The following is a 19,939-nucleotide window of genomic DNA, read 5'->3' as shown; positions in this document are numbered from 1 at the left end:
ATTCCAGAATGAATGAAAAAGATAATTCCAGAATTAACAGCATATAATTCCAGAATCAATGAAAGAAATAATTCCAGCATGAACAGGGGTGCAAGTGTCCCTCATCCATTTCAGAGCAGCAAATTTCATTTTTGGAGCAGAAATTTTGAAAATGGAGCAGAACTAAACACAAACTATATCTGCAATATAAGGAGTAATTTTTCTGTGAAATGTCAAGAGTTTTGCCAAAAAAATGATTGAAACAAATAATTCTAAATAAATTTCCTTCACAAATTAAAATATATTTCAATTTGTTCTGAATTATCTTATCTGTCACTAATAAAACGTGTATTACTGAAATGACGAATAAAAATTATTACTCTTTTCAAATTAAGCAATATGAATACTGAAAACCTAGGCAGCAAGAATTTCTGCTGCTTGAACACCAAAATCTTATTCCTCTTGATATAGCAAAAAAGTGTGTGCAGAATAGAATAAGAGTTTCCGTGAAAAAAAAAAAATTGGCTTCTCACAGAAAAGCAAAATACAAAAAAACGAGAAAAATATAAATACCTTATTTACTTAAAGAATTTCTCAACCTAAAAGCATGCTAATAGATTATGAATCCCGGGTCGCTTTCAGAAGTACAGCATCTCAACGACAATTTTTTTTTCAATTTTTTATGCCCTTGAACATAAGATTTTATATGTCTTATTCCATTAAAGCATTGGATGGACAGATTTTTCAACGTTCGAACAGACTTTTATTTATTTGTTAACAATGAACTCTCTTTCACTGTCTACGTTACCATGTGCTGAAGATAAAAAAGCCTTCATCAAAACTGGCAAAATTTTGAACTTTGGGCTGCTTTCAAAGTTACAAAGTTTAAATGTGTGTGCCCAATATCTATCTATCTATTCTCTGAACTGATTTCACTTCTTGTAATTCTTTGGATTGTAGTGCAACCCATTAATCACACATAATCAATAGTTCTGTTAGTGATACAATGTTAAACAACATCCCAGCAATATGTGAGGGAGTAATGTACCATCCCAGCAATGCATGAGAGGGAGTGCGAAAAACAAGAAAGGGTGCAAACATTTCATTCTCTCCAACAACATGTTTTGGAAAGGTAGGACATTAATATATAATAGATATCTCACAGAAGTTATGTAAAAAGAGCACATGCTCCTAGTACAAACTCCTTCCTCCTGACTATTGTTAAGAGCACGCCCCTCCCCCACCAATGCAGTGACGGACCGTGCGGCCATATTGGGCACCGCTCAAGGAGGGGTGCCAAATGGAGTTGAAAGGGTGAAAAAAGGTTTGTTGACCAAAAAAAAAACGTGGTCAGTAGCGCCAAAAAAAAAAGGTTCTGCATGGGTAGAGATTTTTTTCCCTCGAACCGGCCCTGTTCGCCAAATCCGGATTTTCGCGATGTGAAATTGTTACGATCTGCAACCGCCGATGATAATCACACGACCGCTTAGTGGCTATTCTAAATTTGGCATATTCATTCAGGGACTTTAATAGCCCGCCGGTTATACCAATAACAGTACAGGACTTGAAGTATAAAGGTAGTATAACTACTTTCCAAGGTCACGAGATAACGTGGTAGATGGTAGGAAGTGAAAAAAAAATTGAAGTTTCTCCCGTCCCCTGTATCTTTTTCCGTGTCTCAGAAAGAACGCGTCCCATGAACAAAATGTTCATGCTCCTTTGCATTAGCGGTACCTCAGCGAACCACAAACAAGAATTGGCGCAAATGCGCAGGGATTCGCCGCCTTGGCGCACCGTGTAGCAAGAGAACCGTTTCGGCGCAGTTTGGCGCAGCTTTTGCACCCCTGCATTAATGAAACAAATAATAATTAATAAAGAAAATAATTCCAGAATTATTGAAAATTCCAGAATTATTGAAAGAAAATTCCAGAATTAATGAAGGAAATGTTTGAACACTAATTAAAGAAGTTATTCCAGCACATTAATGAAATAAATTATTTCATCTTTTTTCATCTTTAGATGAGTTTTATATATTTTTTTAATCTCTAAAATGCAATATTTAGATACTGAACTGTACATTTTAATTGGGAAATTGCCAGGCATGAACTGTGTTTTCACCGAGTCATGTGATTACCTTGCATTCGATGTCGCGGCGGCTGAATGCTCCCTCCAGTAATATAAGCTTGATGTTTGACTCTCTTAATGCAGCTTTGCGCGTGGTTGTTGATAGAATATAATAATTATACAGGGATGTCGGCAACCAAGACCATCCTCTGATAAATGATTGCTAAGTAAACAAAGTCACGTCGTTACCAGTTAGCTTAAATGCGGTCACCAACACGTTTTGCTGGCTACTCGACGGAAGTGAGGTCTTCAAACCTTGTAAGTAGGTTCCGCGAACTACAGCTGCCCTCTATAGGTATATTTCCCAATGGCAACCATAGTCATTGATGTCACGACATCTTGAAAGCTCAGGGAAAATCTAAAAAATTTCGATAATTCGGAAAAGAAATTGAAAAACAAATTTTCTTCCAGATCTAATTCTCTGCTAAAATCCTGAGAAATTTTTAACAAATCCGGAGAGCCGGGGAAGGGGGGAAAATCCAGAGTCTCTGGCCTAAATCAGGAGAGTTGGCAGGTCTGAAAATGTATATTGTAGTTCTACATAATATACCCTTGGTACATTCTCAACAAATTATGCAGCATTCTCAGAATCAATAGTTTACCAAAAAAAAATAAAAATTGTTTTTAGATGTATATTTATAAAACTTGAATTTAAAACAAGTAATTTTGTAAATGAAACTATGAAACAGCTGAGAAGTTTTTATTCACAAAAGTTATATATACAATACACTGTATACCAGTATATTGCAATTCTCTAAGCATGCGTCCCGGCTCCAAGGGGGGGGCATAACCAACATTTGTCAGGTGCGTCGCGGCAAGCTGGAGATATTGATTTGTGTGCCTATTTATGTTTTGAGTGGTTCTTTTATAAGTGAAAATATCTGCTAAACTATTCTGAGGAGCCGCAGATGAATCATGAATTAGGCAAGGGAGCCAGGAGTGATAAAAGTTTGAGAACCACTGCTGTAGACCATGACCAAATTATTGAAAAAGGAAAAAAAAAATCGAACTTACCTACAACAGCAGAAAGTTGGTTGTCTTCTGGTGAATTATTATACCCTAAATAAGCTAAAAATTCTAAAAGTCTGTGGACATCAGTAACTGCTAGAAACCTATCAATAAAAATACATACATGAAAATTTCAATCAATTTCACAGGGAAAATAACTGTCAAAGCATCATGAAAATTTCAAAAATAATACCATATTCCTCCTCATCAGCTGGCATGTCATAAAACTTGAGGGACACTAGTTTTTTAATGTTACTGTCTGGTTTATGGCTAGGTAGTAGTATCATCAGTAAACTAATTAATTATTTTGCGTGTAAACAGTATAAATAATTATAAGAACATTTCCCAGTAATACCAATGCTGAACTGGAAAAGGTAACAACAACAATATAAAAGTTTGATGATGATGATTATGATACTTGTGATTATAAGTATAAACAAGTTACAAGAGTATTTTACTTCGCCTTCAGAATATTTTTGTATCAAGATCTTACTGAAAAATCCGATTATAGCACACACATACTCACTCTCACCATAACTTGTCTGTACTCAGACTGAACTCTGGCACAGTCTAGCTCCAGTAAGGAAGTAATAATTAATTCCAGAGCTGCCCTTACCAGACTCAGGGCTGAGTACGAAAATAATAGCATGGTCAGGTGCATCTCAACAATTTTGGGGAACCAAAAATATTTCGCCCTAATTTTATATATTTTGTGGGGGGGGGGATTCCATCTATTATTTCAGAATATACAGAAATGCTGAAAAATGTAAACACAAAACATTTTTAACACATAATTAAACATAAATTGATAAAAATTAAATGATAAAGGCAATTTTAAACTAGAGAGAAATAATTCCAGCACCAATAAAAATTCATAATTGACAAAAGAAAAGAACCAAAGAAGAAAGAAGAAAATGATGAAAGTGAGAATTAATGAAAAAAATAATTTAGAAGAGATGAAATTTCAGAATCAACGGAAGAAATAATTCCAGAGTTAATGAAAATTTGGAACCAATGAAAGAAATTGAGCTTTTGACTATGTGGATCTAAGAATACTAGCAGAGAAATTGTCATCAGCTGGTATACGAGGTAATGCATTAAACTGGTTCAAAACATATTACTTTAATAGAAAACAAGCAGTTAAAATAGATAAAGAAATCAGTACGTCCCTAAAAGTTAAACAAGGTGTCCCCCAGGGATCTGTCCTTGGGCCAATATTATTTCTTATTTACATAAATGACATATTAAAACTAAATATAAACCTCGTTTGCAGATGACAAAATACTATATGTTGAAGATACCGAAATTGCAAATTTACTAAAAAAAGTCGAAGAGGACCTACACAAAATCAACACCCGGCTAAAGAAAAATAAACTTAAATTAAATATACAAAAAACCAAATATATTTGCTTAAAAACAAGAAATATAAATAACTTTAGAGAGGTATAGATGGCTTTTTTCTCAGCCAGAGATATCAAGGAAACAGTTATTTTTCCGGATATTATGTTGAGGTGAGCTCGGAAAGAAAAGTCATCACGTCTCCGCCGGGACTCGAAAACCGTCCCACCCGGGGGCCAGTTCCTGAAGTTAAGAGAGGCTACTAATGGCTCTACTTCAGCGCCTCACGACACAGTGCGTGAAATTAGGAAGGCAGATTCATGTGTCTCCAGTGGTGTAGATGGTAGCATGCTTGCCCGGTATGCAAGAGGGCCTGGGTTCGAGTCCCGGCGGAGACGTGATGACTTTTCTTTCCGAGCTCACCTCAGCATAATATCTGGAAAAATAACTGTTTCCTTGATAAATAACTTTACTAACATAAAAATCAAAACCCATGATCACTGCCCATGTCAAAATATTTAACAATGTAATTGCCATGAAATTGATAGAGTTCATGAATACAACTACCTAGGAAACATAATACAAGATGACCTAACATGGAACTCGTAATGTGAAAAAATAATAAAGAAATTAAGAGCATATGCTGCCATTTATATAGATTTATAAAAACACAATTGACAATAACTTTGTAAAAGATTTATTTTATGCTTGGATATTACTCAATAGTAACATATGCAATCACTGCTTGGGGAGGTGCTTATTAAAGAAATATACAAAAACTAGATAATATATATAATAGAATAAGATCCCAAATAACAAACATTACAGGAAACAATTATATAACAGAATGTCACAAACCAACTATAAGATAAAACTATATTTATAGATTAATAAAATTCACATTCTTAAACAATAAATGATTAGAAACGAAACAAAATAGAACCTCATCTACATTGAATAACTTATATCAAGTGACAAAAACAAATAAAACACTATTCCAAAAAGAATTATAGATATATTGCCCCGAAAATAATGAACTAATACCATGCAACTAATCGTACAAATAATAACATAAGATCCAATCCCAATATATTTATATTCTCAATAAACAATAGTTTAGAATCCATACTACAACAATAATGGATCATAAAACAACAAAATTAAAATAATTCATTCTAAATGGTATCCTAACAGAGCAATTACACAAAGAAGTGCTATGCGAACAGAGAATCTATATCATATACCATTACCAAGAAAAACAATTTATAAAAAATCTTTATGCTTTCTTGCTCCAAGGTTATACAATGAGTTTAATGGTATTAATAGACAACAGCTTTCACTTAATGTTTAAAAGAGTTATAATAAATTGCGTATTTGAAATAACGAATATTGAACAGTTCATTTTATTTGATAATTAACTAATCACTGTAATTTCTAATCACTGTGGAGGGGTAACATTTAAACATTTAAGTAATTTTTAAAAAAAAAGTTAATTTTGATATTGAATATTATTGTGCAATATTATCGAGTATTGTTGTTTTTGTACACTTTCAAGGTTGCCGAGGAGATTGTCCCCATTCGTGTTACTACCCATGGAAGAATTATATCCCTTTGGGTCAAATAGTGTTTGTTTTGTAGTTTTCTTTTTGTCTTTCTGTCTTGTATGTTTTTGATTTTGTCTTGTCTAAATAAATAAATAAAAACATCAATAATATAACCATTCCTGTAATCAATTTAAAAATACATGTGAAGTCTGTGCGTGAATTCTTTGTTCGTCAACTAACTGATTTTATATGCTTGGATTTAAATATATATATATATATATATATATATATATATATATGTATATTTTCTTTATTCAGATTAAAAATATCTAAAAATATATATGACTTTATAAAGTATTAACCAATTAGTACTGTAACAAGGTGGTTGCATAATTCAATTAACTCTCTAATTTAACTTATATTGACCCACTGGAAGGACTATCAGTCCCTTGGAGTCACAGGGTGTCTGTATCATCATAATGTTACTTTTTGTAGAGTTTATTGTTTTGTGTTTTTCTCAGTTTGATTGTATGTTTTATGCGTTGAGTTCAGTCCAATAAAAAAATAATAATAATCCCAGAATCTTTGAAAGAAATAATTTAAGAATTAGTAAAAGCCTCCAATAACTTACCATGAGTGTGAAGCCTCGCAAAGCACAGGGCCCAGTGCGATCGCCTTGTTGCACACCCCTAAGAGTGTCGCTGATTAATTCTGATAAGTAACAAATTCTGATTGTACTGACACAGAAAAATGTCTTGAGATGATATTCTAGAAATGTGTTCCACCCTAGGTAGGTGATATTTGGTGTGCCACAATTTAATTATTATTTATTAATATTAATGGTTGCATTAGCTATAACAATCCTTTCATTTGTAACCCATATGAAGGTAGTTTTATTGGAATTGGTTCATTTCATGGTTTTCTATCAATATACAATCAAATCTAATCTCATTATAGTGCCCCCAATATTGCACCAAACCCACTTAGCACCAGACATTTTCAGCAAATAAATCTTTCATCTACTGGGATTATACAGATTAATTTGTGATTCAATATAACGCCAAACTCAATATAACGCCAGAATTATTCAAAACAAATGGTGGCATTAAGTCGAGGCTTAACTGCATATTACGGCAAAATCATAAATGAACAGAACAATAGTTTTCTTTGCAGAAATTGAGAACTCGTTTACATGAAAATTAGTCATAATGACCTAAGAATTCTACACTGCCCTGTTTAGGACATTGGTTGTCTTAAATTTCAAAATAACTCATTAAAAAGTACCTGCAATATAAATAATTTTACTTACGTCCAGTAAGCCAGATATCCTTGTAAATTGATCCATCCACTCTTATTGGTGGTAACAACATTAGCTATTTCAGGTCCCCAAGGTGTTACGGGACAGGTACTGAATAAGTCATGAAGTTCAGATGGGCAAAGGCAACCATCCTTATCCTAAAAATAATAATAATTTAAAAAATATTTTTTTTTTCAAAGATGTTAACAATTACTTAGATCAGGGGTCTTCAACTTTTCAAACACACACATATTGCTGGGTAAAACTAACACTTCCCATGAAGCTTGCAGGCCATCAAGTCATGCCATGGTACTTCCCTGTTATAAAACCGGAATCCCAAAATTATTTTAAACACTTTTATTTACTCTGAAATTATTTCTTTCATTAAAATTCAAACTTTGTTTGGTTTGAAAAACTTTCTTTCACCGGTTTTCAGATCTTTTAAATTAATTATTTCTTTTATCAATTCTGAAATTTATTCTGATAATTTTGCAATTATTTTTTCATTAATTATGAAATAATTTTCACAATTTCTTCATTTTTTCATTAATTATGAAATAATTTTCACAATTTCTTCATTTTTTCATTAATTATGAAATAATTTTCACAATTTCTTCATTTTTTCATGAACTACAATTTCTTCATTTTTTCATTAGCTTCAATTTCTTCATTTTTTCAGAATATTTTTAAAAATTTTGAAATTACTCTCAAAAATTCTGAAATTATTTTTTTATTTAACTATATAAAATTATTTCTTTTAACAATTCTGAAACTACTCTCAATAATTCTGAAGCTACTCACAATATTTCTGCAATTGTTTCTATCTGTAGTTCTGCAATTATTTCTCTTTCAGTAATTCTGTAATTTTTTTTTCATTATTAAATTATGAAATTATTTTTTTCAATAATTTTAAAACTATTTCTTTCATTAAAGTGTTTTTCAGCATTTCTGTAAACTCTGAAATTATGTATACCTTTCGATGCCAAATATTTCCACTTGAAATACTGTACTGTACTATGGGTCTTCAAAGAGTGTTTTGGCTTGGGGACCTTGAATTTGTTACGACAGCGACAGACCTTTCAATGTACTAAATGCACAGCATTACTATTGAATCTGGAAAGTACCTCATAGTTCTAAGTATTGCAGTACAGATTTCAGTGGGCAGTGCTTTTTCGAAATTTTTCTTTTGTAATTTAATCATTTTTCTATCTTAAATAGCTATTTTCTCAAAATGGTCAGCGGGCCACAGGTTGAAGACGCCCGACCTAGAAAAACCAAAAAATAAAAATAAATAAATAAATAAAATAAATTCAAATTTCATCATGCAAATACATACCCGATCATATTTTTCAAATAATGTTGTTAAAAAATGATAACCTTGGTGACTGAGCTCTGTTGAGCAACCTGAAGGCACCTGAAGACTAAAATGGGATTTTAAATATTTCTATTAGAAACAAGTGATGATTACATACATTAAGCAAGGAAACATAAAATAGGCAATGTTTCGCAACATTAATGAAAAATCCCACATCGGTACACATGCATCAGGGTTGTTTGGTTTAAACCAACATGGTTTTAACCAAGTGGTTTTCTTCAAAAAATCAAATGAAAGTGCCCTAAATATCATTTTTTCCTTGAAAAATATCATATTGGCTCATTATTAGCCAAAATGTTTCATTTTTTTCCACATTTTATATTCTTGGGGTACATTTTGATGGTACATCTTTAAATGGCATAAGATGGTATAAGTGGGTTTTTTTTCCCAAAAAGTCTCATAAAAGTGGCCTGAATGTATATATGTATTTTTAATATGAAGTACTACATTCTTACTACATTTTCTAACCTTTGGCTATATTCCGATACTCTATCTTCAGCAAATTCATGAATAAGGATTGCATCACACATCTAAATGCAGTGGTGTATTATCTCACTGGGTTTCTTTTACCCTTCACAAAGAAGCAGTAACAGTAGTGACATCATCATGCTAGGGGCAGGTGGTCCTATAATCCAATAAAGACACCAGCTGTCCTTAAAGGAAAGACTAGTGTACCAGTAGTTACACATTACCTCACAGACATTTTCATTTTCTTTCCCATAAGAAGTAGCACATCTCCTAGTATATCTCCCAATCTCAATATTCAATAGTTGTTTTTTTTTATACTTTCATAATAAGCTCAGTTAATCAAGGTTCTGTTGTATAACAGATTTATGAAAAATAATCAGCTATATACAGGGTGATTATAATTGAAGTTTTGATTCCAAAACTATACAATAAGTACTCGTCAGAATGACTTGAAAATTTGCATGGATACTCCTGAAGCAATGGAAGTTTCTTTCGCAAAAGGAAAAAAAAGTGCCAGTAGATGATACTGTACTTGGCCAGCAGTATAATCTATTTTGTGCAACCACATCATTTCCGCACTTTCACAGCATCAGTGTGTGGATAGAACTTCTATCAAGATGCACATTGCAATATCAGCAAAGCAGCTGCTGAAGACCCATTTCGACAGGATGCACCTTAACCCTTGCAACTTCTGGCTGTGGGGGGCGTACTTCAAAATGTCATAAACAGTGGTCAGATTGCAAACTTTGGTGAATTGCAATCTCCAGCACATTCCTTATATGTTAGAAGTTCCTCAGGAATATTAACGTGGGGGCGCGTTTGATTCAATAAAGCTGAATTGCAAGCACATCCACATCATAACCACGGCATACTCTGATCTCTTGTTGAACAAGAATTTTTGTGCTTTCAACCTCATGGCCAGAACACGGTGGACAACATATTTAACATTTCTTAAGTAAGTTGTAGTTATTAGTTCAATTACTTATTACAACATTACTACAACATTTTATTTTAATTAATTGTTAGAAGTTTGAATGATTTTTCAGAAATTTTACTGTTTTTAATGTTAATATTATTTAAAACAAAAAACTGGTTTAAACCAAAAAACCCGGTTTTTTTTACCAACCCTGACATGCATAGATATGTTAATGAGAGAAGATATGCAAAAAAGGAGGAAATGGGATGTCAATATAAAAGCGTAGAATGATATGAAATAGTTTTGGTCATCTTTCTTTTCTTTTTCTATAAATGAGGCTATCCTTGATACTGACAGCTTCCGTACATTTAATTAGATTTCAGAAATTGTCCAGTGTTTAACACATTCTGTAAAACGTACTGATATCAAGCTATGTTAATAGCTAATAATGTAACAATACAAAAACTGAGATTATTTGTATCTATGCATTTGGAAACATCAAGGATTTTATTATTGAACCTTTAAATTGCTTTCACAGTTATAAATGAACTTAGTAGGATGGTAAATCACTCATGTTTGATTTGCGATACATTAAAAAAGAGGGAAATTTATTTCTTACGCATACAGACAGATAAATCTGACTTGGGTTTAACAAATGGCTTTATGCAAAGATAAAAGGAAAGAAAATTCAACTGCCTCTACGGGAATCGGACCAGCATCCGCTCGCAAGCTGGAGATGCATATGAAGCAATGAACATTTTTCTTTTCATCATACATATGATGAATGAGACCATACAATGGACAGTCAAACCTAACTCAGCTAATAGCTCAATATCTTATATGAGTTATGAAGAGTGACATCATTTTCATGTAAATCTCTGACTATCATACCCTCCCCTAGAAAATTTATCATGATTATTAAAACAATAATGCCATGGTTGGTATGGGTGCTCTCCAAAGCAGAATATGCTGAAAACTGCAACGTATATCACAGAACAAACAGTGATGTTGAAGAACATTACCGTTTAGAATCTTAAGGGAAGTGTAGAAAACGCTATTATGGGAATTTTCACCACAGGGCATTTCCAGTCAGCTGAGGGCTTGTAGCACAGCAATGCAAAGCATTCTGCTGTAGTGATGAGTGATAAAGAAAAACAAAGATGGTCAATTAATCATCTACTTAATTCCTTAGACGATGTGAGTAAAGGTGTGCGTGTGTATGTCTTTACATTTCTGCCAAGAATTGTAAATGTATCTACAGCAAATAAATTCAAGGTTTCGTTGTTTGACATGAAACATCCACATTATTTTAAAGAAATTTCATATTTATAAAAAAAGAGCTAAATGTTTAATCAGCTTATTCAGCTAGTAACTTACCGAGGAGATATATATTCTTTTAAAAGCTGTAAGTTATCATCATACCCAAATTTTCGCAAAACAGCCCATGTAGTTTCATGCCTTCCTCTTTGAATGAACAAGGTGTGCAGGAAAAGAAAACCTTGGAAAAAAATTGAAAAAAATCAAAACTCTATCAATTGTATAGCTAGCTTCCAATGAGATGGAACCTGGATCTGCCTCTTTGAAAAGGAATATACAATACATGTTTGCTTGAAAAAATTGCAACATTTCAGAACCTTTCATGTGACACAGCTTTCTTTCACAGTTCATGAAATGATCAAGTTGGAAAGCCCAAATTTTTACTTTGATCTTCTAAGAGGTTCTTCTTGAGCATATCTGTGGTAAAAAATTGAAATAAAGTGGATTGAATAGAACTCCAATGAACTGTGAAAATACTCTATTCCTTCGCTTTTTTTCTTTAACAATACTAAAAGCCCCAAATACTTGCTTTAGAAAATTAGAATATCTGAATAAAAATGGATTATTACATGAATATTTTCATGCAAATGAACATTGAACCTGTTCAAAAAAAGTGTTTCACGCCTTTGAAAGGGTGAAAATAGCTTTGTTGACCAAAAGAAAAGTCGTCAGTAGCAAAAAAATTGATTTCGCACGGGTGGAATTTTTTTTCCTCGAGCCGCTCCAGTTCACCAAATCCGGATTTTCGCAATGTGAAATTGTCACGATCGGCAACCGCCGACGATAACCACACGACCGCATAGTGGCTAGATGACAAAACTATGAATATTTTAGCTGGAGTTTTTACAGATCCCATTTTTTCCCATCGATCTCCGAAAAATGTCGGTAATTTAAACGAGTAAACCAATCCCCTTTTTGATGTATGCCGTCTTCGAACGCAGGTTCGCAGCCGCGAAATTACCGTTATTTTCCGTATATAACCCGCAGGAGAAAAAACGGCCTCCGAAATCGGAAAATTCGCCATATTTATTCAGGGACTTTGATAGCCTGCCGTTTAACCAATAACAGTATAGGATTTTATACTTCAAGGTAGTAGAACTACTTCCAAGGTCACGAGATAACGCTATTGTGGTAGATGATGGGAAGTAGGAAAAAAATTGAAGTTTCTCCCTCCGTATCTTTTTCCGTGTCTCTGAAAGAACGCGTCCCGTGAACAAAATGTTCATGCTTCTTTTTCCTAAATTCCGGATATTTGACGCACTACAGTGCATTAGCGGTACCTCCGCGAACCACAAACAAGAATTGGCGCAAATGCGCAGGGATTCGGCGCCTTAGCGCACCATGTAGCAAGAGAACCGTTTCGGCATAGTTTGGCGCAGCTCTTGCACCCCTGATATATCTGTCTGCACTCTACGAAAGTTCAATATCAACACAATATACCATGTTGTAATATATGTTAACATATATGTGTGTATCATAACTGGAGTCATCAGGATTTTGGTTTGCATCTTTTTATCATTTTTTCATCCATAATTTTTTTTTCACATTTTGAAAGCTGGAGTTGCATCAGACGTTTTCCTTTATAAGTTATGGTTATCTGTTAGCAGCCTCTGCCCCGATTCTCAGTTGCACAGTGATAGTCAGCTGTAGATGGTTGGTTCTCTGCAGTTTTCTAACTCCAAGATGCAAATGCAAGCCAGGCACTCATTTGAAAAAGTATCTTCACTGACAGCAGTCAGATCTTTAGCACAATACTTACATAGAGCAAAAATTTAGATATCTGCCATTTTGAATTTAAAATATGGAAGCAAGATAGCAGCACTACTGGACCATATAAAACACACATAACTTTTGACAACATAAATACATTAGGTCACACATACACTCAGAATACCCATTCTGCTATGCACCAATTTGTTAGAAAGCCCATAAAGGAATGTTTATGAAAGGTGCATATATAATAAGTAGTGGCAGCGAATAACCTCAAGATGCAAGTTTGAATCCTAGCTGGGGCATTTTTCGTCTTTTTGCAGCTGTCCAAATCAGCACTTGAATAAAGGTGCCAGTCTGATTAGCTTAAAAATAACTGTGGTTTGACAAAACAAATAAAAATGGGCAGTTCCAGGTACCTTCTTATCATTGAGAATCTATAATGGTAAATACAAAGATAAACCCAGTAGTTTTTATAACCAATAAAAAATAAATATTTTTCTTTATTCATAATTTTTCTGAAACCGAAATTAACATCCTAAATGTTATAAAGTAAAAAAAAAATTCCCATATTTTGTAAAAATTACAATGCAAAGAAAGAAAATTTGATACAAAGTCTTAATTTACATAATGGCACTTATCAAATGTCATTGCAGAACAGACGCACTCATACATTAGTATGAGTGCGTCTGTCTTATTGCCTTATTCGTTGGTGTCTTCTCAATATTGAGGATTAATATTAATGATCAATCATCAATTAGTTGGGCTTTTTTTTTTTCAAATCTAGTAAATTTCCATAATTTGGATATTTTAATTGGGATTATTTATGTCTATGTCAAATCGTACTATTAACTGAAAAATTTTAAATTTGTTGAATTTCAAAAGTTTTTTCTTTTACATACCTTTCAAAGTTAGTCCATCATACATTAGTATGAGTGTGTCTGTTCTGCAATGACATGGTTGGCAGTGTTTTCCAACCTGTGCTCCATGGAGCTGCGTACATAGATCACAAATAGACGATTGAACAGTTTGAGGATTAATAGAAGAGTTGATCCACTTCGTCCAAGAATATTGAGAAGACACCAACGAATAAGGCAAATACACAAAAAATAATAAAAGTCTTAATGCATTTCAACACCAATGGGTGCCGTCTTCAGAGGAAAAATTTAACCACTAGTCTCGCTGACCGAGTTTCCCACTTGGGTTGAATACCAAATCTTCACGCTCGGTTGCTCAGCGGAAAAAGTATGTCTGTTCACTTCAAACGTCGTGGTCAGAATGAAGCTGTGAGCCTGCGTGAGATACTAATGCAGCGTCCTGATTGGACATTTGCGGAATAGTGCTATCCGATTGGTCCATTCAAATTTTCTTGTAATTCCTGCTCGAAATGAATTTAAGCCATGGTGTTGCGATCGGGGGTGTAGATTTATTATCGTTCACTAGTATATTTTTGAAGGCCCGAATATATGTGCCTTCGTAGAAATCTAGATCAACTGTGGACTTGACTTTGTGAAAAACTCTAGCATCTTGAAATTTGCATTTATGGCCTTCTTGCCAACAGTGAGCGGCGATGGTTGATTTTTCACATTCCTGATTCTTAACACAGCGAGCGTGTTCATTTAATCTTGCTTTTATGGGTATCCTTGTCTGTCCTATATAACCAAGAGAGCAACATTACAAGAAAATTCGAATGGACCAATCGGATAGCACTATTCCGCAAATGTCCAATCAGGACGCTGCATTAGTATCTCACGCAGGCTCACAGCTTCATTCTGACCACAACGCTTGAAGTGAACAGACGTACTTCTTCCGCTGAGCAACTGAGCGTGAAGATTTGGTATTCAACCCAAGTGGGAAACTCGGTCAGCGAGACTAGTGGTTAAATTTTTCCTCTGAAGACGGCACCCATTGGTGTTGAAATGCATTAAGACTTTTATTATTTTTTGTGTATTTGCCTTATTCGTTGGTGTCTTCTCAATATTGAGGATTAATGATATTAATGATCAATCATCAATTAGTTGGGCTTTTTTTTTCTTTCAAATCTAGTAAATTTCCATAATTTGGATATTTTAATTGGGATTATTTATGCCTATGTCAAATCCTACTATTAACTGGAAAATTTTAAATTTGTTGAATTTTTAAAGTTTTTTCTTTTACATACCTTTCAAAGTTAGTCCATCATCTTTTACACCCATGTCTACATTTTTCCGAACAACTGCTTTTACATCTTCTAATGCTTGAGGGTTTAGAGGAATATTGAAACATCGTTTCTAGCAGTGGGTGGAAAACATAACAAGAATATTTGAAAATATCCACAAGCATAACGATCTGAATTGATTCATGATAACTCATGATTTGGTATTGTCATTTTATGCATATGAATCAAAGTAGAAATTGTGTATGAAAATGTATTGTATTTTCCTGCGAGTAATCCACGAACTATAAGTTAAAAAACACGAGACTTTTTAGCGTGGAGAATACATACAGCTGTTAGTTATCTGTAACTCTTTTTCCGAGAGGTTAGAATAAAAAAAAAATTTGACAGATCATCAAAAAAAATTGTTCTTAAAAAATAACAAACTACACATAAAGTTGTTGGCTTTCTACACCACTTCTTGTCGACTTCTACTTCCTAATCATTCACTCCAACAAAACCACAGAGTTGGATCTCATTTGTAACAACAAAAGTCTTTATTAGAATACAAAAACATAGAATCTGACTAGAGTCATCAGCAACACGCCAACTAGATTCTCTTCTCCCTCACTCTATTCCTCCCTTGCTGTTCATATCATTTTAACATTCTGAAATACATATCATTTCTCAAGATTCTGCATCTTGGGATATCTTTCAATATCCTTTTAAATTTTACGATGCTCAACAAATTCCCTACAGATGTCAAAAGATTAATTGCCATTTGTTTTCTACAAAATCATGACTAATAACCCTTTTCATTTTTTAAGCTGTTATAATTGGTGAATGATATTTGCATATGCGGATAATAGGACATTTTCTTTCAAAGTAGCAAAATGTACATGCATGTATGTATTACTATATATACTCATATATTAGCCGAGTTTTTTTGTTAAAAAATGTGTTCCTATATTGGGGAGGATTGGCTTATAAACTGAAGAGCCAAAAAAACTGGTACAGACATGCGTATGCAAATAAAGAGATATGGAACCAATCAGAGTACGGCGCTGCGGTCGGCAACGCCTATATAACACAACAAGTGTCTGGCATAGTTGTTAGATCGGTTACTGCTGCTACAATGGCAGGTTATCGAGATTTAAATGAGTTTAAACGTGGTGTTATAGTCGGCGCACGAGAGATGGGACATAGCATCTCCGAGGTAGCGATGAAATTTGGATTTTCACGTACAACCATGTCACGAGTGTACCGTGAATATCGGGAATCTGGTAAAAAATTAAAGCTACGACATCGCTACGGCCGGAAAAAGATCATGCAAGAACGGGACCAACGACGACTGACGAGAATCATTAAACGTGACAGACGTGCAACCCTTCCGCAAATTGCTGCAGATTTCAATGCTGGGCCATCAACAAGTGTCAGCGTGCGAACCATTCAACGAAACATCATTAATATGGGTTTTCGGAGCCGAAGGCCCACTCGTGTACCCTTGATGACTGCACGACACAAAGCTTTATGCCTCGCCTGGGCCTGACAACACCGACATTGGACTGTTGAGGACTGGAAACACATTGTCTGGTGTGACGAGTCTCGGTTCCAATTGCTTTGAGCTGATGGACGTGTACGGGTATGGAGACAACCTCATGAATCCATGGACCCTACATGTCAACAGGGGACTGTTCAAGCTGGTGGAGGCTCTGTGATGGTATGGGGCGTGTGCAGTTAGCATGATATGGGACCCCTGATACGTCTAGATACAACTCTGACAGGTGACAGGTACCTAAGCATCCTGTCTGATTGCCTGCACCCATTCAAGTCCATTGTGCATTCCGACGGGCTTGGACAATTTCAGCAGGACAACGCGACACCCCACACGTCCAGAATTGCTACAAAGTGGCTCCAGGAACACTCTTCTGACTTTAGACACTTCCGCTGGCCACCTAAATCCCCAGACATGAACATTATTGAACATATCTGGGATGCCTTGCAACGTGCTGTTCAGAAGAGATCTCCACCCTCTCTTACTCCTACGGATTTATGGACAGCCCTGCAGGATTCATGGTGCCAATTACCTCCAGCACTACTTCAAACATTAGTCGAGTCCATGCCACGTCGTGTTGCGGCACTTCTGCGGGCCCTACACGATATTAGGCAGGTGTACCAGTTTTTTTGGCTCTTCAGTGTATATGGGTCAGTTTTCGAGAGAGAAAAAATTCAACCCATGTTTTATCCCATCAACTCCTTCCCCCCCCCCCTCTTCTGATAGCAGTGATACGCTAAATCTGGCCTGCAAACAAAGTGGATTCCACACAGCCTACAAAAACAGAGCCATCATGGAATCACGCTTGTATTAAACAAGATTTGCTGTAATTACTACATGTAACTAAAACATACATTAAAATAACTTTATTCACGATACTCCCCCCTCCCCAAAGAATAAAAAAGTGATTGGGTTAGACAAAACCTTATGATATCATTCTGCGCCATATAGTTATGGCCCAATGCAAAAACTGACATAAACAATTTGTACATTGCACCTAGACAATGAAGTAGCTAGAATTCAATAAATAATCAAAAAATTTAATATTTCAAGCATTTCTGTTTGAATTCCCTTCAACTTTATAAGCATGAAATGTGTTGATTGTAAAAATGTACATAAAAATTACATGACAGTATAAATTTTAATACATGAAGCGCTGATTTTCTTTTTAAGATAGAGAATACATAGACCATTTTGGAGAAAGAAAATTCAGCGTAGATTTATGGCTATTGTAAAATCCAGTAATTCTCTCACCTGAAATTGATTCAATTCGTAATCATTCATAATGCCATCATTATCATAATCGCAAATCTAGATGAAGCAAGATGTGAAATGTTAAGTAATATAGAAATAAATAAATAGAAATATAACAAAAAATAAACTGAAAATTGAACATGAAAAATATAAATAAAACTCACCTTGAATATTCGTGTCAATGCTTTTTTACACTTTTCAGTGAGCTGAAAAGTGTTATAACTATATTAAACACTTCATATTTAAAAACATTCACAATAAAACTGGATTTGATGTTTCTATTAACCTTTGTTATCAAATACTGCATAATATCATAGATATTTCATTATGATGTATAACTATCACCTATCACTTTACTCCAATTAAACTGAGACACAAACACACTCAAAGGCATTCTGAATCAATACACAAATACATCCATGAATTAGCTGAATCGTAGAGTAGACTTGATCAGCCCAATGCTTATCTGCTCACTACACCTTCACCCGATAGCAATATCGTATACAGTGATACCTCAACATAGGCTTCTATGAAAAATTATTTTGTTTGTTCTCAATACGGTGATACATTGGCCAGCAAATATAATTTGTTCCAGAATCACATTTATTAGCCAAAATCTTCATTAGCCGAAACATGATTTATTATTTTACTTCATGAAAATCTAACATCACTGATCCAATCTTCAACCAAGAAATGATTACGAGTCAAAAAACTTTACAGCAAGGTTTTTTTTCTCTCAAATTTTTGAATTAATCTTCTGACAAGACATGAATGAATGAACGCCAGAACTTTGCCACTGGACTTATTCCATTGCAGAGATCTCTTCCCCAGCCCAGCTTCGCTTCTGACAAGACACTGAAGGGACTTCTGGAAGTTTAAAATTTTACACATTATTTCTTTCATCAAAACTGTCTTGAATAAAGTGACACAGAGAACCCTTTGAAAATTGAGGAAAGAACTTGCTCCTTTTTAGGAAGACAATAGTATGAACTTATCAGCTGGAGAATCAGAAAAAGTTACAGCATACAGCATTACAAGTAGTTGTTTTGACTGCAGAGAATTTCAAGAAATGAGAGGTTGATGTAACTGATATAGAGAGAAAAGCTACTACAATACTGAACTGTACTGAAACGGTTAATGATCTTCAGTTTGTCACAGTACATGCACCTTGTAAATATTCCTCTGAGGAACTAGTAACAAATTGGTACATCAAAGAAATAGTTTTTTTTTTGTATATTATATCGACGAAGTGACCTTGGAAAGAAAAGTCATCTTGTCTCCACTGAAACTCGACCCACTCCACTTACAGTTCGGGCAAGTGCACTACAATATACACCACTGGAAGCACCTGACTCTACCTAACTTATTTCATGCACTATGACATGAAGCGCCAAAGTAGAGGCATTAGTAACCTCCCATAACTCCAGCAAATTTATGCATGTTGTAATGTGTTGTGTGCTTCACATAAAGTTTGTTTCTAGGAATGCTTGTTATGTGTTTGCTACCAGTAAAAGTCACAAGTCTGTGTGTTTGAAAAGACATCCCACTCCTGATGTTAGTAGAATGACAGAGTTGTTCAATAACACCATCATGAAACAGTTCAAAACTACCTTGTATAAAAAATAGAGATAATTAACACATGATCAGTCCATGACTCCTGTTCATGCAAAGAGAGAACAAGATGGAGAAGTTTGTGCTGAGAGGAAGATGGGGCATATGGGTGATCAGGATTTAAAGTGCATTAGATAAAATACACAAATTAGAAAATTAAACACAATTATTCATTATATGATGTGATCCCCTTCACCCAAGTAATTACTTGGATGAAGTCTGCAAGGAATTAATTTATTTTATCACCATAAGAAACATTATCTTCAAATTTGGCATGGGTTTAGCATTGGAGTCTGCTTATGCTCTATG

General features: G+C 34.4%; 1 protein-coding gene across 2 annotated transcripts in view; it reads right to left on the bottom strand.

Moving 5' to 3' along the window:
• Positions 1 to 19,939, bottom strand: part of Miro (mitochondrial Rho GTPase) — a 68,153-nt gene that overhangs the window by 18,547 nt on the left and 29,667 nt on the right. For both annotated transcript variants that reach the window (XM_089249219.1, XM_089249220.1), the window contains exons 9-15: positions 18,184 to 18,225; positions 18,020 to 18,076; positions 15,238 to 15,346; positions 11,427 to 11,547; positions 8,627 to 8,711; positions 7,303 to 7,448; positions 3,118 to 3,215 (exon numbers count right to left, since the gene is read on the bottom strand). In XM_089249219.1, coding sequence (XP_089105345.1) covers positions 3,118 to 3,215; positions 7,303 to 7,448; positions 8,627 to 8,711; positions 11,427 to 11,547; positions 15,238 to 15,346; positions 18,020 to 18,076; positions 18,184 to 18,225 — 658 coding nt within the window. The remainder of the gene's footprint in view (positions 1 to 3,117; positions 3,216 to 7,302; positions 7,449 to 8,626; positions 8,712 to 11,426; positions 11,548 to 15,237; positions 15,347 to 18,019; positions 18,077 to 18,183; positions 18,226 to 19,939) is intronic.

Source organism: Pholcus phalangioides, unplaced genomic scaffold, assembly GCF_987345545.1.
Source record: "Pholcus phalangioides strain wild (caught in Gottingen) unplaced genomic scaffold, Ppha-v1.0 ptg000022l_1, whole genome shotgun sequence".
NCBI classification, from domain to species: domain Eukaryota; kingdom Metazoa; phylum Arthropoda; class Arachnida; order Araneae; family Pholcidae; genus Pholcus; species Pholcus phalangioides.
This window is presented reverse-complemented; position numbering and strand designations above follow the sequence as displayed.